This window comes from Motacilla alba, chromosome 1, assembly GCF_015832195.1.
Source record: "Motacilla alba alba isolate MOTALB_02 chromosome 1, Motacilla_alba_V1.0_pri, whole genome shotgun sequence".
NCBI lineage: Eukaryota > Metazoa > Chordata > Aves > Passeriformes > Motacillidae > Motacilla > Motacilla alba.
The window spans coordinates 37,897,109-37,922,153 of NC_052016.1; the positions used below are offsets into that span (position 1 = coordinate 37,897,109).

A 25,045-nucleotide genomic window follows, 5' to 3' on the forward strand; every position below is an offset into this window, starting at 1 on the left:
CTGGCTCACTGAGCATTGGTAGCTGTGCAGGGAGAACAGAAGCAAGAGCAGCAAGAATTATTTTAGTCTGTCAAGTCATCAGATTTGATACATAGAGGAAATCTACTGGGCAAGACAACATGATTTAACATACCCAATTTTCCAAGCATAATTTTATTTAAAATGCAAAAGAAAGATTCATCTCTCACCATCATGCATGGAAGTGAGGGAAGAAGAAACAAGCCTCTAACAGAGCAAGGCTGAATGAGCCTGTGACTGCACAACTGCTGATGTGGCCAGGCAGCTGTGCAGGATACATGTGCAACCTCTACAGACAGGCACATGACCACGTATGTCTAACTGATACCTATATAAATGTATAGTAACCACGTCTGCGCATGTGTTGGCTTTCAAATCAATGTATATGATGAGTGCACACACTCAGACCAGGTGTAGCATGAACATTTTCAACCTGTTCATATGTGATCAGAGTTGTGGAAGCTGCTGCCGTTGCCACTGCCCCACCTGTATGCTCAAGTGCACACACTCCTTTCATGTGTGTGATCACACCCTGGTTGTGCACTGTGGGAAATGCTTTTCACAGGATGCAGATTGTGGTGAGACCCTAAAGCAGTAATTTGCCTGTTTCCTGGACTCCCAACTCTTTTTCCCATTTGCACAAACCTGGAGATGGAAACTTCACTCTATCAATCACAAACCAGCTCAGAGGTACTTTTCTGAAAATACACAATATCTGCAGTTTATTTTTCAGTTTGGTTTGGGGGAGGGCAGGGGTTGTTCAAGCACAGACTTTTTTCTTAGACATGCATTCCATGGACAACTCAGGGCAGAGAGTCTCTAGTCCTTCACCAGCCGGTAGATGTGATGTTGGGCACCGTGGTCACTAGTTGATACTTCAAAAACATATGCTATGCACAGCAAGGTCTCCTGTGTGTCCCTGTTTGTCACAACCTAGACAGAAAAGGAGAAGCTGAAATGGCAACTGCTCTTTCTCTGCTTATGTATTCCAACACATTTAACATAAAGCAGAAAGTCAGTAATAGACAAAGAACAGAGAAGTGCAGGATCGATACACAGCTTGGGCCCACAAACCAAAGCACTTTTGCATCCTCAGAACTACAATGCAGTGAAGAGACAGGTGAAAAGTTCACTGTGAGGAAAAGTCCACTGTGACCAAGCAGTGATCACAGCAGTGGAAGCAGGCTCTCTACTTCCCACCCCTGATGTTGCAGATTTCAGCAGAGTGAAAGTGTTTAACTCTGAAAAAAAAGCTCTTCTTGCTCTGTTTGTTGGGTATAGAGGGGCCCCCTCCTGTGGCACACACACTCCTGTTCACACATATATTGATATATCACAACCACAGACAGTCGTTTCCCTTCATCTGCTCCTGCTTGTCAATGGAAGACACAGAACACGAGGATTAAAGAGTATAACTCCTATTACAGGAGACTTACAGATTTGACTCCATTACACCTCCCATTCCATACACTGTAGATGTTGGGAGAAGGATGGCTGCTACACTCATGCATTCTTACAGAAGGTCCTTTTTTCCCAATTTTTTTCTATGGCCCCTCGGGACCCTTTAGCATCTCTACAACGTGACTGTCAGCAGCATGGTGAAGGAGCAGTGTTGTCCTAGTTTCTGCAGCATGCACTAGGTGGCAGAGACAAGAGAAATACTGCTCTCAGAACTCCTAGCTCAGCTTCCCTCTCTCTGTCACTGCACAACTTTGCACATTTTTGTCACCTGAGTTTGTGCCATAGCCTAAGTTCTCTCCTGCTGGAGAAGACAGATTTTTATCAGCAGCAGCACAAGCTCAACTGCAGAAGAAAACCATTCCAGCTGGAGGCTTGAACTGTACCAGAGCCCAACTATACTAGTGAAAACAGGAAGAAAATAGCTGTTTTCAAACTTTCCTATTAATTTTAGCAGTCTGATTTTGGTCTGTTTTCTTTTCTTACTTCATTATTGGATTTGCAGTTGAACTCCTTCCTTCTGCAGGATGTGGTGAGTTATACACATCCAGGTGTGCTAAGGCACCGGGCTCTTTTCTGAAAAATGGGCTCTGAAATCTTGGGAATTCTAGATCCAGAGAAATGTGCAAGATAAATTATGCTTATGGGATTAGGGGAATTTTAAGGTCATAAAAGGATTTATTAAAAAAATATAATTAGACTTGGCTCAAAGGTGGTAGTGGGGACTGAGGACTACCAACATGCCTTACATTATGTGTTTTTCAGCTCCGCGGTGGGGAGTGGGAAATGCTCTTGCTGCTGCTCAGGGAGCAGCACCCTTATCTTGCAGAGCACTGCAAGGTAGTGTGTGCCAGCACCCACTCGGGACATGCCTTCAGTGCCAGAAGATAAGGGAAGGACATGAGATTTCTGAAAACATAAAGCCCTTGAGGAAGTATAACCATGTGACAGCTTTTTTCTTAGAACTTATGGGAAATGTTGGCGTGACTGAGGAATGAAACATTCAGAAGGCAGCTACAATGTTCCCCAGTATGGATTACAGCACACAGGTCTTTCATCTCTCTGTCTCTGCCCCTCTCATGCTTTTGCTCTTCTAAAAGAACTCTCAGCATTTATACTGCTCATTTCTTCCAGATGTTTAAGAGCTTAATACGAGCATGAAAGAGTAAACTTAATGCCCTGTGACGTATATTAGTAACCTTGCGTTTATGGCCGATGTGTCTGAGCCACAAAGCAGTGAAATGAGTTGCCTGCAGTTATCCAAGATCTTCAGAGAATGGAATGAAAACCACTTTGATTTCCAGTCTTTCATACAGCCACCAGCATCTCTTCTACTTACCCAGCCTCACATTCTCTGGGCAAAGATCTGTGATGCCTCTTACAGAGGTGAACACAGAATTCAGTCCATTAGAAAAATGCACCTTTTAAGCTGTCTGCCGTCTTCCCAAATTTAGGCTGCATCTGAGCCTGGAAAGGCTCCCAGTATAAAAAAAACGCTAATGGAAATCTAATTGCTGTAGCCTTGTAATCCTAACCTTTTTAGAGGTTGCAGTGATTCAGAAGGTGTCACAGAGTTTCCCCACAACTCCTTTGCATGTCTCCATATTCTGTACAGGTCCCGGATGGTCCTGAGGAAACAACTTTCTTTCCCCCTAATATGGTCAGTGAAGAACTCTTCCCACAGAAAAATTCTATAGCCACTCAACAGTGCCCTTATGAGTTTTTTTGTAAAAAGGGCCAGGGCACAGAAAGGACCTCAATATTTGTGAAATAGTGGAATGAGCATTTGCTTCACTGACTTTTTCATCATTCCCCTTCCTTTGTCTCTCTGCCTCATGAGCTCTCCCTTTATTTTTCTTTTTATCTCTCTCTTACCCAGGTCTCTCAAATTCTTTTGCTGCTCCTCTGCATGAGTTACCATCTCTAGAACTCCATAAATGGTCTTGAAGTGCAATACACATGAAAGACAGTAAGTTCAATTAGATGCTAAACTATAAAAGGAAATCTGCCTTGACTCTCAACAGTGAACTCCTGCATGGTGCTTACATGTTGCCAAGTTGCAATGAAAACAGCTGAAATTCCTACCTGTAAGATAGTGAAGTTCTCCAGCACACTGTTCATCATGTACTTCTCAGGAAGGTGTTTGAGTTTATGGATGAAGTTGATCATGTATTCGCAGAGAGGGGAGCGGTGGATACGGTAGGAATAGTGTCCGTTCTCATAGCGTGCATACTCTGTCTGCAGGGAGAAACACAAAAGGGGTACGTGGGGCTATGCTGGCACACCAGTGACACTATCACAAAAAGGGACTCAGAATGGAAAAATTAGAGTGGCCCTTTTAAATAATTTTATGAACAGTGACCACAGTACTTTGCACCAAGGTCAGTCCCCTTGAGTCCTCCAATTTCTTTGGCTTGATTTCTTATTTTCTTTAGGATGGTGGGTTCCAGCTTCTGAGCAGCAAACCCTCAAGGCACTGTGAAAGGTAACTAAGAGGAGCAGACCAATTGACCAATTGACCTACACTCCTGTCTGCATCTTTACTGGAAAAATACTAGGTGTGAATAAACTGAAAAAGTTAATAACTACTGCTTTAGCAAGACCAGGAAGTAATGATAGTAATACTATGCTCAGGATGCTTTATAGTTAAAAAAGACTGAAGCCTTCTGGTATCTGTGTGAGAGAACATAGAATTTATGCCCCCTGCTTAGGAAAGGGTCTGGCCAATGATACACAAAGGGATTTTTTTGCTTACATTCACACCTTAGCTCCTGTATATTTTATCTGCCCTTGAAGAGAAACTGAGGCCATATTCTATGATTTCACAGCAGACCCTTAAATGCCTGTAACCTTCTTTCACCCCAGAGGCTTGGTCTTCTTTCATGTGCACTATGACACCTTCCTCTAGCCCCTCTATCCCTTTGCAAATACTTAACCTAACTTCAGGCATGCCTATCATGAGACTGGAGATGGATTTTGGGGAAGGATGCACCTTGAACTGACTGCTGACATGAGAACAGCTGGTGTTCTGCACATAGATGCTTCTGCATCCTAGGGTTCCTTGAGAAACAGGGCAGCGGGAGGCATGTCAAAGCAGCTCTCTCAGCAGCTGAATGTGGCATCAAAAAGAATTTCTTCAATGCCAGTTCTATGCATAACCCAGTTATTTGCAGTTGCTCAAGCTGTAAGTGGATAAGCTCTAGGTCTAATAAAACTGTAAGACTACAGTCTGTAAACTATTACAGTCAAATTAATAGCTGTAGTCTATAAATGATATGTTTAAAAACACTGGTGAGAGTGAGGTGTTGCTTATATGTTTTCACATTTCTGGACTACAAAACACATATATGTTCCCTAGCTTTCCTTTGCTTCCCAAAAAACCCCAGAGAATCGGCAGAACTAAGAGTCATACGTATTTACATCTCCTCAGAAACTGAGATTTAAGGGAATAGTAGCAAACACTAGCAAATCTTCAGTGAAATCCTAAGACAAGCATTTTGCAGGCTGAGGGATCTTATATCTATGGCATCCATCTCCTTGACAAGAAGCATGAGATAAATTTTGCCTTGAGATACAAAGGCAGGATGCAAGTACTTGAAGTGACAAAACTGCATCCAGAGGGAACCTTGCACCCAGGTGTCTGCTCCTTACCTCTACTTTCTCTACCACCTGCTTTCCAAAGGAACACACTTTGGTGGAACAGGTAATGACCATGTTTTCTGGGCTCTCATACTGGCTGGAAACACCATAGAAAGATCTGGATTCATCTTCAATATTGGTATTCAAATCAGCCTGCCAAAAAGAAGAACAAAAAAATTCAGATGGTTATGGCATTTTCTCACCATTACCTTGCATAGCCAGGGTAGTAAAGTATTGGGAGTGTCTCCAGCTCCTTAAGCAGACCAATGTGCATTGAGGAAGCGGGAGAAATCTGAAGAGTACTGAATAAAATCCTATTTCCACTTCAAAAAATGGTGTGGATTTGCATACTCATTGGGGAAATCTGGTGGAATATCCTGCTAACATGAAAAACATACGACACAGCTTGGAGGTACTCACAAAGCATGTGGAAAGCAGACTGCAGAGTCAGAGCAGCGCAACAGACAGGCAAGACTGGGCTGACTCACCAGGAAGGTAAAAAAATAGTAAAGCAACGGCAATAAAGTTTTTCCACCCTAAGAACATAAGTAAAGGAAAAGAGACAGCAGGGAAAAGGAATGTGTCAGTACACACATGCATCAGGCTCAGGTACTACGAATGTAAATAGACAGGATGCAACAAAAGGAATGTAGGTTACTCATGGTTCCAGCCCAGTTACACCTGAATTCAAACCCGTCTCCAGTAGCAGTCACAGTTTTCAAATGTGGGTGCCTAAGGCTGGCCAACCAAAGCCTTCTGTTGGGACAGAACTCCTAAAAATCCTAGCTGTCTGAAGCTTCCACCAGGGGTCATTCCAACCGCAGTTATGAAAGAAGTGGCAGTTCCCTTAAGCTCTGGAAACACTACGGGTGTGTGGAATGCCCAGCTCAGCTCCCTCCCCTTCAAAACTGAAAGGGCAGAGCTTCTCTGTGCTCCACAAGCCCATGTGCTAATTCACATCAGTGTAAAAGCAAGGATCGGTTCCCATAGGCTGCTCCAGAGCATTTTATTCTTCCAGCTGAGCAAAGGGAAGAGGAAACTGTAGAAAGTGTGTTCCTGCTACAGTGGACACTGTGTGACTAGGACATCATTAGATGCCATTCTAACAGGGTTTTCTTAACCAATGTCAGTGAAGAGTTTTTAATTTGAGATCTAGAGCAGCACTAAGGACAAGCAACGTGGTAGAACTGGACCACCACAATAATGAATGCCCCTCTTTCATTGCCATGCAAAATACCTGTCTCTAAAGTGCCATAAGATAATAAATACTGTTAGCTTAGTTGTCTTAAGGAGCAACTTCACAAAAGGTTTAGGTCAGTCTAGAAAGTGACAGTCAAGTTTTCTCCCCTTCTGTAGACATGAGAGCTTGCTGCTGCCTTTGTGGCACCACAAAAGATAAGGGCGCAAAGATTGCCTATTTTCATAGCAACACATACTTGGGTTGTCTAGAGTTTCTTGAGAAACTGCACGTCAGAGTTGTAGTTTGATCATGACAGGCTGATCCTGACCCCAAAAGAGAGCAGTCTCAGTCTTCCAGAGCAGCTCAGTTAGTTCTCAGTGGAATCAGTTCCCTAGCCTGATTCAGAAACGTGTGTGTGTGTGTGTGTGTGTGTGTGTGTGTGTGTGTGTGTGTGTGTGTGTTCAAACAAAGAATGTGTTGGGAGGATGGGCAGCAACAGGGATAGCAGAAGGCAGGACAGCTTGTTCTAGTGAATTATTATGGTCATGCTGAAGACCTTGGTATTAAATACCTGCAGTTAGGCAGCTACTTTCTTTGTACCACAAATGCACCTGTATTAGAGAATAGCAGTATTACTCCATTCTGGTTTAGGTTTTTACTACATTACTGTAATACTGTACTTTAATACTGTAATACTCACTCCCATGTCAATGCAATCGACTGTATTGTTTATTTCACCCACACTCCAACTGTCTAAATAAAGATTAACTTCTTCCCTTGTTTAGAGAGGAACTAGACTAGGAGTCCTTCACAATATTTTGCTGCTATTTCCCTTGGGAGTGATAAACACAATGTATGGACTTGATTCTGCTCTTCCAAAGAAATTCTCCCACTGAGTCAAAAAGAACAAAGGGTCAAGGCTACAGAGGCTTGGTCAGGTCACCACTACATAAACACAGCAGAGGCTCTCATTGAAGAACCAGAAAAACATTTTCAGGGTCTCACTAGTAAAGTTAAGGTTACATTCTCCAAAAGACTCACTGGTAAAATTAAAAAATGAATACACTGATTATGAGGCAAAAAGGTGCCACTTCATGAGAAAAGCTTCACTAGCCCTAAGAAGCCACTCTAGGTGCACCAGCAGTTTGACAAGCCTCCCATTAGAAGGCTAGACTTGGATTTCACAGCCAATTAACATCTAATTAATCAACATTAATGGCAAAACCACGGTAATACTGTTTGAATTAAGGAGTTGTCACCATTCACTGACCTTAGGTACAATCAGGTACCTGGAAGCCCTGTTGCAGTGGAGCAGCGGGTTCATGTGGAGCTCCCTCACATTTACACTGCACATTTTATGCTAAAGCTTGTCCCATATTATGGGCTAGGACAGTCAGACATGGAGTGATCAGTCACCAGGAGCTGTGTACCCATCTCCTGTCCCATTTGCAGATCTCATAAACATACATATAGGGAATTTCAGCAACTCCAGGGAATGACAGTCGGAGTTCGCTGAGGGCTTCAGTTTATGTTTGCAGGAGAATGCAGCTGAAGCACCCCAGACACTGCTTGCCTTACAGTTACAGCTTTTTCACTTATTTACAGCTGCTGGTTCCCACCTTCTCAAGGAAGGCACTGCCCGCGTGTACCAGAGATTATTTAGCACACACATATCTGCTCTGAACTACTTGCAACCTGGTTTATACAGGTGAACAGAAAATAGAAATGGTGTACATGAATACAAGACCAAGGAACAACTCAGAAGTGGAACTCCAATCTCTTAGCTTTCCCTGCTGTGGAGATTATTACCTCCTGAAGGGAGACAAGGCAGAAAATTGAGGAAGAACAGTGTAATCTGCCATAGCCAAATTAACTTCTAAATGTCAACTGGACACTGGGGTAATTCACAAAAGGATGCAGTTAAACTTCTCAGGATTGCATGAGGACAAGACCACAGTGACCAAAAGAGCTACTGCATTTAGCTTAGCATCTAAAAACACTATGGCCTTCATGCCTAGATTCTTATGAGCTCCTCACAACACTTAAGACCATCAGGACTACATTGCTTCTCTAAAGAAAACCTTGTGTGAAAGCACATCCAGTGTTAGAGTGAGCACCCAAGGTGAGCAGAGACAGGTCTGACTTACGGTGTCCAGTACATTCCACCCTGAAAAGATGCAAGAGAATAATAGTGACTAAGATTCAAAGGAAATTCATCTTCCCAGAACTCCATCAAGCAGGAGAGTGAATCTTCACTTTATAGTCTGAGAATGCACAGAATTTTTTGATATGTGACTGGATGTGGCTAAAACCCAGGTGCCTCAACTCCTCTGTGGCAAATGCCCTAGTGTGTCCAACAACAAATGAGATGGTCCTAAATACATTCTTTACCCCAACCTAGGCAGCCAAAGGAGACATAGGCAGGATTTAGGAAAAGTCTCACTGAGGGAGCTGAGCTGCCTGAGTTGCCAGGCTCCTACTTGCCACTGCTAGAACAGGGTGGGACTGCAGGGGCAGCAGCAGTGCTCAGGCTGTTGGGTGGTGTCCAGCATTCAAACAGCTGTTCTCAGTCTCTTTTACAGTCAAAGGTAAAGATAAAATAAACGAGGCATATTACAAGCTAAATGTGAGTAATGAGCCACCAGCTGGACCATACTACTTTGTCTGACAAAGTCAGGGTTCTTCTTTCTGTCCCAGAAGTTCCAGATGCAAAAACCTGAGCACACTCTGAGATAGCAGAAATCTGATGTGTCTGGGATGTGTTCAACTCACTGTGCAAGCTCAGCACAGATGACACACTTATCCATAGTTTGCCTGATGACTTCCAAACATGATGAAACTACAGTCACTGAGATATCTGTGATATAGCACAACCCAGATATTCACATACTGCATGCAAGAGTGAATCTGCCTGCTTGGGGGGAAACATCTGTGATTTCTTCCTTTCCAGAGAAGTAAGCAGAATGTGTAATTACCTACAAGACAAGATTTCTAGATGGAAGAGAAGGGATTTGTTCTGGCAAAAGCACAGTAGCCCTCCACAAGTTAATACGCTCCTTTCTCCCCGCTCCAACTCTGGAAAAGATTCTTTGAAAATTCCTCAGCAATTTAATCTTTCAATCTGCCTTTTGCTGTTAATAATCTGTCAAACAATGTGGGGGACAACTTTGGTGGAAGAAGTGCCACTGGTGGAGTCCCCTTACATAAGGCAGCAACTGGAGGTGGTGCTGGTGATGGCAGGTGAAATTAATGTGTGCAAAAATAATAAAATTCTCTGTTTCTAGCTGCTGTCTTGTTTGCTGCCTGAGGAGTATCAGAACAGAATGGACGTGGAGACCAAACTGCCATTCTTTGCTCTCCAGGCAGTTCCATGACTGAAAGCATCCAGTGGGCAAGGCAGGGTGCTGAGGGCAATTTGCACTGCTGCTGTTTTGACTGGATTTTCTTGTGACAGGAGAGAAGCCAGGCGCAAGACAGCAGTTTCCAGCCCACCCCTTCAGCACCTTCCCACAAAAGTATATTCCATTTAGCTGAAAGGAGCACTCAGATGCTGAGAAGATCGCTTTCTTATCACCAAGAAGAAATTACTACATACATTCTTCACAGGCAGGACAAGAAATCCCCCTGATTCATGTCTCTGCAGATGGTTGCTCTGTGCAAGGTACTACCTTGTCCTGAACTCCTGGTTTGTCATTTTCCTTCTGTCTTCCAAGCAGAGTCTCACAATTTCTGAAAGCTTCAAGATGCAAGTGCACCATTCTACTAACGTGCAAAGCCCTGAGAACGCCTCTTCCCCAAACTATTAATAACGATCCATAGAGGAGGAGTTCACGGGGAGAAGCAAGGAACAGGTGGCAGAGATAATATTAGCCTGGAAAAGAGCAGGGCTGCCACTGTCCATGTGTTGAGAGGCTGATGTCTCACATTCATTGTCGTGTGCTAGAATGCACTTGGAGCACAGAGAAATGTCACACAGATGTCATACAAAACTTGCCAACACAAGTCCAAAAACCAGTTCATTGTACCAAATTCCCAATGCCAAAATCAAGAAAGAATTGCAAACACTGCAACACTGCTTATGTTTCAAACTCATCAACTTTTAACTCTTAGCTATTGTATAGATCATTTAAAGCACCTTTGAACAAATGTGAACACCTTTTTCTCAGTCATACTAGATCCTCAGTACTACCACAGAGGTCAGGAAACCTCAACCCTGGTGTTTAGAACTAGGCCTCTAGTACACAACAGATCATCTGGTACATTCAATGGTTACTGTAGCAATGACAGGTTCATACCTCAGGTTCTTCAAACCTATAACTACAGATACACAACCCAAACTTACTCATTCCTTGGTTTTTTCAAAGTCTTTGTCACCTGCAACCACAGCTTCAACTCAGAACCTCTGAAAAATCAATCATATCTTCATGTCTCAAAGCTTCCGTTCAAGTATTTAATTCCACTCACCATTTTATCCTAAAATGATGGTGTAAATTCAACGGTGTAGTAATTGCTTTATCCAATACATCTTTGAACATCAACAGTATATTTGTATAGTTGTCCAGAGCTATCAGGCAGCAAAATGAAAAAGCATCCTAGCACATACTGCTACAAAAGAATGAAAATTCAGAGGGATATAAAATTTCTGCTGAAATATAGTTTTCTTCCTTTTTTTGTTTTTAATCATATTGCCTTATTTGTGAAAAGTGTTTTTTTATTTATTTGCTTCTTAAAAGTCTTAGAAGCTTCCATTTAACTAATGACTTGACTTGTAAACTTTGCCTATTTCTAAGTGACAAGCTGTTATGGCGCCACCAATAAAACCTGATGTTAACTCCAGGTGGGATTCAACAATTCAAGGGTATCAAAAAAAGTATCAGACAGTCAAAATATTAAACCAAGCCCAGAAATATTTCTGTCCTTATAAATATAGAGTTGCAGAGCCCCACAACATTGTGCACACATTGGAGTAAAGCTGTTACGAATCCTATGCCACATCTCTTTAACCAAGCCAAATTCCAGTGAGCTGATACCCTCTGAACACCTCACATGGGAGCAGAAAAACCCAACTTGATGACATGCCACATCTAAATCCTTCAAAACCCTGACAGAGGTCGGTCTGACATGATGCATAGGGCACATTTATAGTTCTGATATTAAGCACCAAGTTATCACAATCCCCAAACTGAACCACAAAAGCAGAAAAGCACACTGTCAATTTTGATAAATGAAATCACAGTTGCCGCAGATCACAATTTCATTATTTCTTTCTCTTCAAGTCAAGGAGTTCAAAGTGTTTAATTCTCTCTGTGTAACATCTCCCTCTAAGCTCTTTCTGTTGGTTCTTGAAATTTCCAAAGCACAAAAGGCAATCAATACCTTTCAAAATACCCTGTCAAAGGATCAACTTCTCAGCAAGGTGCTGTTTTCTCTCCTAGCCACAACAGAGCTGATCTTAAACCTTTTGTTTTGAGCACCCCAGGCAGGCTTTGTTGTACTTTGCCAGGAGTTAATCCCACAAAGTGCTCAACTCAGTAGCACAGAAACTGCAGGTAATAAAATGATGTGTCCCCCAAAATCATCAGCAACCAACACTCTAGGCACAGGCACTTCGGAAGAAGACTCTCAGCCAACATTCTCCAACTCATTTCTGGAAAGGCTAGGCTTGGGACGGCTGGGAAGTTGTATCTCAAGGCACTTAACTCTTCCTTTTGAATGCACCAGTCAGGAGACTTTCCAGTGCCACTTTGTATGAAGGGAATGAGATATAAAAGCTCATTTTTCATCATCTCACTCTGACTTGAGGTTGAATGATGTGGCAAACTCAAGGTGAAAGGCTCCAAATCCCATTACACATTCCCTCAGCTGTCTACTGTACAACTGCCCTGAGCTACTATTATTTTTAATTTCATAATTCTTATGATAATATCGACCACCAAAGCTATTCTGTTTGTACCTTCAAGCACAATGACACAGTTTTTGCAAATTTCAGTTAAATCACAAAAATCCAAATTGAGTGAGTAAGCTTTTGCCAGGCTGATTTCTACCAATTTACCAGAAGTCATTTCAGTAATATATTATCAACATAACCCAATTTCATTATATTTTTCTCTTATCTTTTGCTCTGCCAGCAGTAAGTATGCATCTGTAAATTATTAGTACTTGGATAATACAAAGTGCAGCTACAGAGACAGGAGAGGAGATGGAAAAGTATTGCTTCTGGTTGAGGAGTTACACAACAATGACAGAAGTGAATGCATAAGAGTATGCAGAGAATAATTTCCTCTGAATTCTTTACTTATACATGAATAAAAATTCTAGAGGGTCCAAGTCACCATAAGCAAATCTGCAGACAGTAGTCAAGAACAACTCTACAGATGGACAAGGTCAAAGATACATCTTGCTGCAGGCCAGAAAGTGTGCCTTGTGGGGTCAAGGAAAGATCTTGTGGGGTCAAGAAAAGTGACAGTTGTGGCTGTATTAAGTTGCCTACATGGGTAACAATTTGTTGGGAGGCAGCAGTTTTCTAACAGCCAGGGAGGTCACAGCTTTAAAAGTGACTACCTTCATAGCAAATAGGTACCCTAAAAAGGGCCCTTCTCTTACCCAGAATTTGACAAGGAAGAAGGCATTAGCTGGCCCCCTTTCAAAGAGCTCCTTCAGGCCCCCTTTCTTCTCAGGGAACTTGTCATAGATCTGCCGGATATCCACTGCCTCGAGGTAGGGGTCATTGTAGCTGGGGCTTGACTGCCCAATGTGCACAAACAGGTGTTTGTTATACTGCAAAAACAGGAAAAACATGGGATTAGAAAATTGTTCAGTACCATTCAGTAATACTGAACATCCATTGTCCTTCACAGAAGACTGCTGGAAGTCAATGAAGATTTGATAGAGTTTTCTAAAAGAGCAGAAGAAATCAATAGAAATATCTCTGCTAATACCAGCTCATGCTGTTCTTTACTTCCTATCAATACATTCATGCTTCTTCCTTCTCTGAAACACTGTTGTTGGGTTTTTTCTTCCTAAATTCACCCCTAAATCATTGCCTTGTGCTGCTGTCATATAGTCTGCAAAAACCTGAGACACAGGGTGTTACCTGTGACAGGTCATTCAGTCAAACATCGATGCTCCTGTCCTATGAAAAGCCTGAAATCCTAGAGCAGATAAATCCCAGGCAAATAACACTATCTTTTCTGAACTTTCCTATCTCAGCCCATCACCAGAGCACATCTCAAGACGCAGAATCAAAAAGTTTAGTGAGAGAGGCAAAGCTTACTACTTCAATTTCACTGTGGAAACACATTGATGCAAACTCATCACAGTTGCCACCAATTTTAAGTTCTCAGCACACCAGAGAAACACATGGCTTTATCGGATCCTAACAACCTCTGATTATGGATTCTGTATTGGAGTCTATCTTACAAGGCTGGACATGACAGCCAGAATAGCCTGGCAGGGGCTTATGACCTCAGTGCCTTGGGCTCTGGTGTATGAATGCCCATGACCCTGGACAGGGAAGCCAGAACCACATTGCACAGATCTAGTTCTACCACTACTTATCCTCTAAGAGGAAGATATCTGGTGTTTCCCAAAGATGCCTTTCTATTCTCTGAAGAGCAACGAAGCAAGTATTTTCATACACATAGAGTAGTATAACACATCCATGATGGACAGGAGCTGTTCAAAGATGCAAAATTAATGAGGGGTGGAAGCAAGGTGTTTTTCTTACTGTGTCTTGGTCTTGTTGTTGTTCCAAGAATGCAGAGAACTCTAACATCCAAAGTTTGGAGCTAGCAACCCTTCGTCCTTGCCAAGCTGGTGCTGATGGGGAAGGTGAGAGGCCAGTAGGAGATTCAAACCCTAAGCACACAGGATTTATATAACAATAATTTAGAAAAAAAATGGCAATGGCTTTCCAGTAGAACACCTGCTGTCAAAGCTGACTCATTGTTTCTTTATGGCTTCATTCATCATGCAAAAATATCATTCAAAAGGTCCTCAGTCTACCTGTGCTCTAAATGGTGTGCCAGTCACCCTCTGCTAAGACAGCACTGCCAGGGGTCATGATGTAAAAGACAAAATACCTGGGTTTGACACCAGAGAAAACATATTCAGCAATTTTAAGAGGACTTAAACAGAGCCCTAAAGGAGCAGTGAAATAAACTGTTTAGTATCAGAGTGAGGTATCACCATTAATCTCTCAAAATGTGGAAGCTGAGATGGAAAAAACATTTGTTATTCCACTTAACGAGAAATTAAGAACACAATCATGTTATGACAAAGAACAGTGTTCTAGAGCATGAAGCATGGTGGAAGACCAGTAGAGATGTAAACTTTTATTCTCTGCTGAGCCAAGAAGAAAAAAATCCCAACACAACTAATATAAAACAGGAAGAAAACAAAATTTAAAAGCTTCAGCTCTCTCAGTAAAAGGATGAGAACAGGTAATAAGAGGAAATCATATAAAAATTGGTTTTGGCTCTTTGAAATGTTTCAATAGGTTTTGCTTTTTAAAATTAACTTTCAAGATTTTCAGAGTCCTGGCTGTTTTTGAAGTTGGAATACAATTTCAAAGGAAGGAAGTACATTTCCTTACCTACCTGGTATTGGAAGCGGAGGCTGTACAGCATAAGGTTGTTGAGAAAAAGGTTTCACGCTACAGAAGTACACAAAGAGAAGTGGTTAATAAAAACACAACCAAACAAAAAAAATATTCTTCACTGACTGTTTGCACAGATTAGATCAAGTATTTTTCCTCAGGGAGAAAGTGGCCTAAGTGTCTTTTGGAAGTTATCTTTCTGTGTGGGCAAGAGAAGGGTCATGGGCAAATACTCAGAAAGCAGTAAGGAGCCAGGACTGGACAGATTAAGATTTCCCTGCAGATGCTCAGCAGGTCCTCCCTCCAGATTTGTTTTTCTGAGATCCCTACCAGCCTCTTACTACACTGGTGTCCATTTATTTATCCTTTCCTTTCAACTACAAGTAGTTTTATATCTATGCAAGTGGATATAGGTCTGGATGCCTCTCAGATTTTCAGGCTCAAATTCAGACACGTTCAACACCTACAAGTAAACACAGCTTTCAGGAGAGCTCAGTTCCATTTTAACACTACTGCAAGAAAAACGAAGGCCTTAGCATTTCACAGATCTTGTAATAGCTAATGGTGTTCCTCAGGCAGCAGAGAAAGCAGCAGAAGCACCTGCTTTGGATGCTCACATGAAGGAATACTTACTCCTGGGAAGATCCAGCTTGGCCTGGCAATGGTCCTTGCCAAAACTGCAAGAGAACAACACATAGGCAGAAGTCACCACTCTTAGGACCGAGATGAAAAGGAAGGCTTGCTCTTTTCTGAGAAAACAAACTGCAAGCTCACAGACCTTTAAAGATGTGAATGAGTTCTCTCTTCTTTTTACATTCTTGGTTTCATTCTTGTGGAGATGGTGACCGGTCTTTTTTTTTTTCATTCTATGCACTACTGCTACTGATATGCAAAAAACTGACCTGAAAATGGTCTTTAATGTTAAATATTAGGCATGCACCTTTTGCCTCTGTCTCCAAAGCTTTTGTGATGCTCACTCTCATGGAAGGACCATTTTCCCCAGGGAAGTTCCACGGGAGTTATTTTGGCAGAAATGAGTACTCAGCAAATGCTAACTAGGCCCAGCTCAGAGGTACATGAATGCTGACAGACTCTTCTGTATTAAGGATTTTATGTAAGGGCCATCTGATCAAAGTGCTGAGAAAAAGATTGGGAATATAAACTTGAGAAAGGGTCAGGATGGCCCAAATAGATTTATTCCAAAAAGATGCTGGACTAAGAAAGTGATAAGAAAATCCAAAGGAACTGATTGTTCTCTCCCTTGTATCACTAAAAAAATACACACGGTAAAACTCTATTATTTTACATCAGTGTGAGCAAAGAATTGGACAAAACTGTTGAAGCCACATGACTGATTTATTCTACAGAGACAATGCCTTTTGGCCCATTCTGTCTCAGTTCTCAGGATTTTCCTAAGTCCCAACATCCTTTAAAATAGTCAAGTGTCTTCTCAAAACTCCACCAAGACACTGATTCACTCACCCCAGAAACAGCAGGGTAGGCTGGTCGTGGGAGACCAGGCAAGGCCATTTTACTATGGAAGGCAGTTGCAGAGATAATCTGGGCAGATGACATTGTAGCCATACTCTGCATGGCTTTATCTTTAGCTGCCTGATCCTATGAGCAAGAATAGAAAGAGAAAAAACAGGATTATTATAATGATTAACTAGTTGCCAGCTCTAATGGTCTATAACCAGAATTCTCACCAGCTTCTCTGTCAGGAACAAGCATCTCTGAAATCCTGGGCAGCAAACTCACCAATAACTGTCTTAAGAACTCTTTAAAGCTGGAAGGCTGTGACTCATTACTATAGCTTCAGATGTGAATAATCATGCTTTCTGAAATGCTGGTTTAAAGACTACTAAGCATTTATCCTTTCTTTCTGAGGGCTTTCAACCACATAGCTGAAAAGTTTTGTTGTGGAAAGAACACCCCTAGCTGACTCTTGTGTTTTAATAATTGGTAACACTATTCAATGGGAGAGATTCTTGAATACAAAAAAAAAAAAAAAAGCCCTCTGAGGAAAATGTCACAGAAAGAGATCATCATCATCATTGCAGAAATGACTACCTCAATTTAGGACTGCATTAGTCTCAGGTAGAGTTTATCATTTTATCCCTATCCTCAGGGAAACTGGAAACCTTCATAATCTCCAGGGCACATATGCAGGGATGTTCCTTTTTGTATTTTAACAGGACTGTAGATTTATACGCCTTCTTACAGGCAATGACAGTGCCACAATTAGTGGGTCTGAGTTATGTATAAAACAAACAGCATTCTTCATTTCTTCTTTCAAGGAATAAATTGGCAAACAGAAGCACTTCCCCATATTCTGCCTTTCCTCCTACATCCCCTACAAATTATCTTCATCCTTTAAACATTCCACATTTATCTGTGGTATTATAATTACCATGGAAAACTCACAGATTAATTCATAGCTTTAAGAAACCGCTGAAAGATGTACAGCAGCCCTTGCTGTCTTCTTCAGGAATTCTCACTTCCCACTTGCATTCACTGAACTGTAGTAAGTTCTCACCCCTGGGCTTCCATTCTTTCTAACCCCTCCAACTTATCTAAGGTTTCCTAAAGTTCAAAGCCCAAATGTCGTAATGTGTCTAACAAAAAAATAAATAAATAAATAAAGTGGAAGAGACATCGGAGGCATCCTCAAAAATTTCAATAATAAATGTTAATGTTCAAGTGGAATGATCACTAGAAATGGGCAAAACTTACACCTCTTCTTTTTTAGAACATCTGTGAGTTCTGTAAGTACCATTGAAGTGAATAGAAGGGAAACATTTTAAATGCTGAGAAAGTTCCTAATATTCTCCAAAGCTATGGGAAATGTTTTCAGAATCCAGCTTAAATTATGCCTTAGGGAATAATTGAAGGATTACCTACATTTTTTAAAGAAAATTATTATTTTCTGTTTTTTTTCTTAATATATATATAAGGACTATTTCCCATGTGCCATTGCAGAAAAGGATTTGTTTCCTTCCCTTATTTTCTCACTGGAAAATATTGCATTTGTCTACCTCAGTTTATGGGGAAGATGCATTTACTTGTGGAGGTATTAAAAGTTAAAAGAAAATGTAAAATAATTAGGAAAGTATTTTACCTATTAACCTTTGCTGTGTTTTTGTTTTGTTTAAATGCTTGACAGACTGCTGGAAGGAGCACGGTTTTAGAAAAGACTCCTTTCTATTTCAGTTCTATACTCATTTCAAGTGTTTTCCAGTATAAAAAGAAAAAAGAAGAAAAAATGGGAAAAAGGAGTGATAAGAACTTTGACCAAACATTTGCAATGTTTGTATCTTCTTTTATTATTCTTAAAACACATAATAATGATGATGGTGATGATGATGATGATAATACCATCAATATCACCATGATTTCCCGCTTTTTTCCTTGGTGCAAATTATATCTATTAGCCACCCAGGGCATGGAAAAATTATTGACTTTTGGGAACAGAGTTTTCTTCAAGTTTTACCCTATCTCCCTGCTGTATCTTTTAAAGACACAGTGGACATTTAAAAAACACTCCAGTTTGTGTGGAGGTGGAATTATTGCAGTCACTACTCTGAAAAGTCATCATGTAGCTGCTCTGATCGCTAGGATATAAACACAAAAACGTGCACTTGCTATGGAAAATGAGCAGTGATAGGAGAGCACACAGATGACAGATGTCAGCAGGACCTTGGAGGAAGGGCAGCAGCTTCTGTGATTTCATTTCCTTGCTCTATGGAAATGGCCAGCAAAAGCAAGGAAGTAAATGAGTTGAATCAGTGCTCCCGACCTGGCGCTGCAGGCAGAAAGGAACAGCCTGGTCCTGGGGAAGGGTTCTCTGCAGGCAGCTGGGCAGAGCTCACAGCATGGCCTGGGTGGTGTAAAGGGACAGCAGCCAATGGAGCTCCCCGAGACACCTTCGTTCCCTGAGAACAAAACCAGCCAGCTCCTGTGAGCTAAGTGGAAACAGGCTCGGCTGACTGGCTTTTCAATCATGCCCAGCCCCAGAGCTGTGACACACAAGGAACAGAATCAAGGTTACAGATGTAAGCAGCAGTGAGGCTTTTAACACCCTGGGCAGTTGTTGTTTCCTGCTCGCTCTAACTTGCCTCTCGAGCAGGCCTCCATCTGAATTGAGCACTTAACAGCGCCACAGGTTTCAAGCTGAGGCAGCCCTACCTGGGTGCACTGAATTAGATAGTTGTAATTTGTGCCTCCTTCTCTTTATCAGAGCAGCTGGTAACACATCAGGCTAATAAAAGACACAGCACAGCTTTCTAAAATGGGGCTGGGATGGGGGGTGGGGATGCTGTCATGGCTTAGAGACAATTGCTGCTTGCAATAGAGTTGCATGCACGTCAGCACTGGGCAGCTGAGTGCCAACAGCTCACACACAGGACAGGCCATTTGCCCTGGTGCCCAGCGAGGAACTGCCCAGGCAGCCAAGAGGAAGCACATGCTAACAGCCATCCCTCAGCAGTCAGGGCTGGGCTGTCACGGTTATTGTCACCTGAAGCACGGAAGACCAGGAAAGCAAACTCTCTTCCTTCCAGATTACTTATGGCCATACCAAACAGAAAGGTCAGCATTCACCTTCCTTCTCTGGCTGTCTCAGTGAAACATAACAAGGCTCAGACCTCACATCCTGCTCAGCAAGCCCTTTCTGGATAGCTCACATTTTAACAGGGGACAGACACTCTCTTCTGCAATTGTCACATACAAACTTGACCTTCTCAACATTTCTGGCAATTCAGTCTGAGCACATAAACCATTTCCCCACATCAAATATGAGTGGAAATAAATGTCAAGAGTTTCATTAGGGTGATCTTGGAGCTTTTCCTATGAAAAGGATAACACAGCTTTTCTCAAGCAAGTATTCAACCATTTTCTCTTTCTCATTAGCACCAGCCTCTTCACATCAGGTCTGAATTAATCAAGGAGCAAAGTCTATTCAGCTGGCACCATTTTACCTGAGAAGATGCCAGCTGGCTTTATTGCTTCCTCTCAGTGGACAACTCCACATCACCACCTCTAGTAGAGGTGGAGCTGGTGCTCTGATAACTCTAAGGCCACCTTTTTCCAAGGCCACCACGACACCAACAACTGCTTATTGGTCAGCATATGTTACCATAAACAATTCCTGCTCAGGTAAACTCTCTGCACACTCCCAAGTCTAAGGGTCTTTCAAATTTGAATGACAACAGCATAAACCGGAGGTAGAAATAAGACACATGAAATTTAAGAAGTTATTGTTTCTTTATTCTTTAAATAGAATTACTCCAGACGTCACAGAGCTTCAACAATAATGAATGTTTGCACAACATTTCCTGGGAAGAACCTTTTCCTCTCCAGCTTACTACAGTTCAGTGATTAATCTCAGGCTTTTTAAAGGCTATTCAAAGAGGGAATAGCTGACTTGGGGGGGGTCTTGTGTGATATGCTAAGGGATATCCATCATACCTTGAGCTTGGCTTGGATCTCTCTAGCTTTCCGCCTTGCCAGGACCTGGATGTGACTAGATACCTGCATTGAAAGACAAAATTCCATGTTCATTCCAGAGAAATACTTGGCAGCCTCTTGTAGAATTAGGCAGTTATTTAGGGTTGGGGGTAGGAGGGCTTGGGGGTAACAATGACCTGCTTTTCTGAACATAACTCCGGTGCCATGAAATAGGGTGGAGGGCCTGCAAAGATGGGCCATCTTTTGGCAGGTCTAGGCTGCTCAGTGCTTTGTCCAGCATAGCCTGGATATTCATGCCCAAATTACAAAGATTCCTTTTCCATCTCGTGTGCCAGGTATTTTCAAAATCATCATTGCTGACTTGTCTGCTTGGGCTAAACAAGAAATCTTCATGCAGAGAACCACTGGTGCTCTCTGAAACACTCATTAGTAGGCCAAGCAAATAAAATCACACTATTCAACCGAAGAAAAATGTGTGGGCCACGATATGATTGGCAGACATGAGCATTACAAGCCTCCTGTAAAATGCCTGAGCTGAGTCTTCCTGCCATTCTTATTAACCAGCTCAGCACAACAATCTCCTTCTAGCCAAGTCAGAAGCTACCAACAAGCAAACAGCAAGAAATTTGTTCTCATTAGCCCTCATAATCTCTAGAGGTCCAAAGAAGCTAATCCTTCCAGGGAAAACTGTACACTTACCTGTTTCCTTGTGCGTGTTTTCCCTGTTCTCAGCTTAATATAGCGGGCAATCAACTCATTTCGGCCTGCAACAGAGAAATAATACAAATCCGAGTTTAGAAAGCAATGACTCCAGCAAAAAGGATAGATAATTCCATTGTGTATCTAGAGAGATCAGCAGCAGGATGACTCTGTCACACTCTTTTCTTTCTTAGAAAGGAACTTATTAGTGCACATGGTAGAAGTCTGAGTTTTAGGTACAGTCTCCTATAACATCCTCATAGACAAACTGACAAAGTTTGGGCTGGGTAGTTGGACAAGGGGCTTGGTGAAAATTGGCTGAACAGATGGATGTGGTCCCAGTTGAAAAGAGCTGACAGTGAGGCAGCAATGCACCCTTATGGCAAATCCCAGTCGCCAACAGGTTGAGAGAAGTGATCCTTCATCTCCACTCAGCACAGCTGAGGCAACATGTGGACTACTGAGTCCAGTTCAGGTCTCCTCAGCATGAGAAAGGTGTGAACATACTGGAGCAAGTCCAGCATGAATTCAGCAAAAAATTTTAAGAGACTGGAGCATCTGTCCTATGAAGAGAGGCTGAGAGAACTGGGTGTGTTCAGTCTGGAGAGGACTTGGGCAGTTTTTAATCAATAATAATAAAATAAATACCTGCTGGGAGGCAATGAAGGGAAAAAGGGAGCCACCCTTCTCTCAATAGTGCCCACTGATAGAACAAAGAACAACTGACACAAATTAGTACATATGAAATTCTGTCTAAAAACAATTTAAAATAAAAAAAAAAAAAAAGAAAAATCCAACCTTTTTTTACTCTTAGGGTGGTTAAACATTGGCACAGGCTACCCAGAGAGGCTGCAGTCTCCATCCCTGGAGGATAGTAACAACCTACTGGACACTGCTTGAGCAGCAGGGCCAGACTAGGCAGTTTGACGATCCCTCCCAGCCAAAAAGAGCCTGTCATTCTGTGTAACTAAGTCCAAGAGCATAAACAACAATGGGGAAGCACATGGAAACAGCTACACAGAATTTATCAGTGTGATATGATACAGTGAATTACAAGTGCTTTCAGGCTCCTGCAGGCAGACTATCTGGCTTTATTACACTGGCTCCCAATGTATCACATCTCAGCAGTCACACAGATTTTACTGGCTTTCTGGAGAGGGAGGAATTAAGAGCAGAAACAGAAAGGCAGAAGTTACACATCTGAATTCAAGGCTAGTTCAAAGCAGAAAACGACAGAGAAAGAGCAGGCTCTGCAAAATAATACATTTGCGGTGACCACAGTAGTATCAAGATAGTACTGCAATAAAAAGTTGGGAGTAGGAGCTGCAAGGCTGTGAGACATCTTGATATGGCTGCAAGAGTTTGCAGAATGAGGCAGGAGTGAACCAGGAAACAAAGCCATAACTCTTGTGACATTTTTTATAACAAAATTATAAAATCCCAGTATTGTCTGTGGAAAGTTTGTGGGCAAAGAACTTGTATATCAGGACATCACAGACATGAAAAGGCAAGCAGGGAAATCAGTATTAAACTATCAGTATTAACTATTCCAGTTGTTAAATATTCCATGAAAAAGCAGTAACCTTTTCCTATTTTAAATTCTTACTTCACTCAACCCTGAAATAAAGTGTATGCAAGGAAGGACTGCTGAAATTGACCACTCAAGCCTTTAGGGGAGGACTGGCAAAGCCCTTAATTCCATCTGTTTCTGAAACAGAACAATGCAGTGTCCATGAATGCAGTTAGGCAAGGTTCATGAAACACAACCAATGCACACATAGGAATGGGAAAGCGTTTTACATATACAGATCTTAATCTTTCCCTAATGGTGTCATTGTAGCAGCTCCCCTTATTCCCCTGGGAGAAGAAACGGGCCTGTAGCTGAGAAATCCACTCCAGCTCCTGTAAACACAAATTAGGATCTGTGTCTGTGCCAGAAACACAATGCCCTGCCATGTAAGCACTGACCTCTGCAGCTCCCATAGTTTCTGCCCGAGCACAGTGACATGCCCAGCAGTTTGGTGGGAGCAGATGCTGTTCTGCCACCTTCCACCTGGCTGCTCTTCCAACCCACGTAAACCATTTTCACAAAGCCAAGGCCAATTATAGCAACACACATCCACACCACCTTCCTCTAGTGCCAACAATAACATTTATGGCTTCTCAAAGCTTCCATCTGTTTAGACATGGATCCAAGCTGAAAGGTAAGAAATAACTGAAGTGATTCTTCTCAGACAGATGCCAACATGTAAGAAATTTCAGAAGGACTGTTTGACACACATCAGAAATGGGAAATGTGCTGAACAAAACAAGGCACTCAAATCCTATTATCTATAAAGAAAGAAGAAGGGAAATTTTTGTTTCAACAAGAGGACCCTTTGAGAGGCAAGGCGAATGAGTTAATGGAAAAGAGAGGAAAAAGTAGATGTGAAGAAGAAGTGGATGTGGAGAATTTCAGGCAAACTTCTAAAGGGCACGTATCAGTCTATACTGAAAGTTTGAACACATTGGAACTCTCTAAACACTGCCTCAATTATGGGTCATCCTTGCAAAACAAATTTCAATGTATTCTCAACCAGATACAATAAATTTTATGGAGCTAATTCATATGTATAGTGTGTCAAGTAAAGAAATTATGGAGACTGAATTATGAGACAGTCTGACAGAATATTATTCTGCTGTAGCAGTAAGGGGCTGCAGGGGTAATCACTGTGAGAGGGTGCCATGAACAGCTCTGTGCCAGTCGCAGTCAATTCCAGCCACCACCAAACTGGATGAAAAAAACAATCAATCCATCAAATCCTCAATCAGAGGAGCACAAGATACCTTTGCTCGAATGTATTTTGGAAAGGACAAGAGTCAGAAGGGACAGGAGACACAAGAGGAACCACAAAAGGAGATATGAGAACGCACAGGAGAAATACAAAATATGTAAAAAGATGAATATTGAGAAAAGGTGACATGTGGTAGGGATGTGGCTGGAAAAGTCGTCTTGGAAAAAGTTGCTCCACAACAGAACTTTGAGACATCTGCAGCACTCATGTCAGAGCAGAGACAACCCTGAAAGGACTGCAGCCCACTGAAAACCCATGCAGAGGTGAGAAGCAGCTAGAAACAAGGAGCACCAGAACGGAAACAAAACAAAACAAAACAAAAAAAGCAGGAACTGGCAGAAAGAGACCTTTAAGACCTTTACACAGTGATGCCAATCTCCTGCGTCACCCAGCACCTCATCAAAGGAATTAAGAGGGACTGAGTGTTAGAGAGAACAAAAGGAGGGAAACAGAGTAGGAAGCAGGGAGGAGAGACAATAAACTGTAGTTAGGCCTGGGAAACTGGGAGGTATTTCCATAAGTGTGCGTTTAACTGTTTGTCTTTGACAACAGCAGCAGCAAAAATTGCAAAGTTCTCTCAGGCCATGAATTTCACAAAAAAAAAGACTAGTGGGAGGGAAAATTGTTGTACAAATTGCAGATATTAGATGCCAGTATAGAAATCCTCTAGAAAGAAACTCTACACAGAGAGCATTTAATTGTGCATCATCAAAATTTCCAGTTTTAGAATCCACTTCCCACTTGCTGACATCTCTCGTACAGTCTTCATATTGCAGAAGTGTGTCCTCACAGTCAGGTTAAAACAGAAAAGTGGCAGGTTATATAAAGGTAATAAAGACACTGGTAACACAAAAAAGAAAGGAAAAGAAAAAAATTAAAAAAAAAAAAAAAAAGCCCAAACAAAATAAAACACCAACAAACAAACAGATCACTCTACAAAGACATTCATCACAAGGATTACTAAATATAGAATTATGTAAATTGCCAAACCCAGTAAACTGCAGCAAGGCAGTATTAAATTACGATGAATCAAAACTACAAGAGGAGCAAGACCAAAATGTCTTCTGTGTTTTTTATCAGTAGTAGTTAGATATAAGCAGGTGTTATGTGGCTGGAAGTCTGTAGACTCACAGGGCCTGGAAGGCACCTTCTTTG

The 25,045-nt window shown here is 41.9% G+C and overlaps 1 protein-coding gene across 2 annotated transcripts in view; it reads right to left on the reverse strand.

The window, feature by feature from the left end:
• Positions 1–709: 709 nt before the first annotated feature.
• The window catches only part of TEAD4 (TEA domain transcription factor 4), a 51,739-nt gene continuing 27,403 nt past the window's right edge, over positions 710–25,045 (reverse strand). For both annotated transcript variants that reach the window (XM_038135016.1, XM_038135023.1), the window contains 10 exons: positions 21,057–21,121; positions 20,358–20,420; positions 16,374–16,508; positions 15,525–15,568; positions 14,893–14,948; positions 14,022–14,152; positions 12,899–13,072; positions 5,128–5,268; positions 3,562–3,714; positions 710–951 (listed from right to left, as the gene is read on the reverse strand). In XM_038135016.1, coding sequence (XP_037990944.1) covers positions 838–951; positions 3,562–3,714; positions 5,128–5,268; positions 12,899–13,072; positions 14,022–14,152; positions 14,893–14,948; positions 15,525–15,568; positions 16,374–16,508; positions 20,358–20,420; positions 21,057–21,121 — 1,076 coding nt within the window. In that variant the 3' untranslated portion in view covers positions 710–837. The remainder of the gene's footprint in view (positions 952–3,561; positions 3,715–5,127; positions 5,269–12,898; positions 13,073–14,021; positions 14,153–14,892; positions 14,949–15,524; positions 15,569–16,373; positions 16,509–20,357; positions 20,421–21,056; positions 21,122–25,045) is intronic.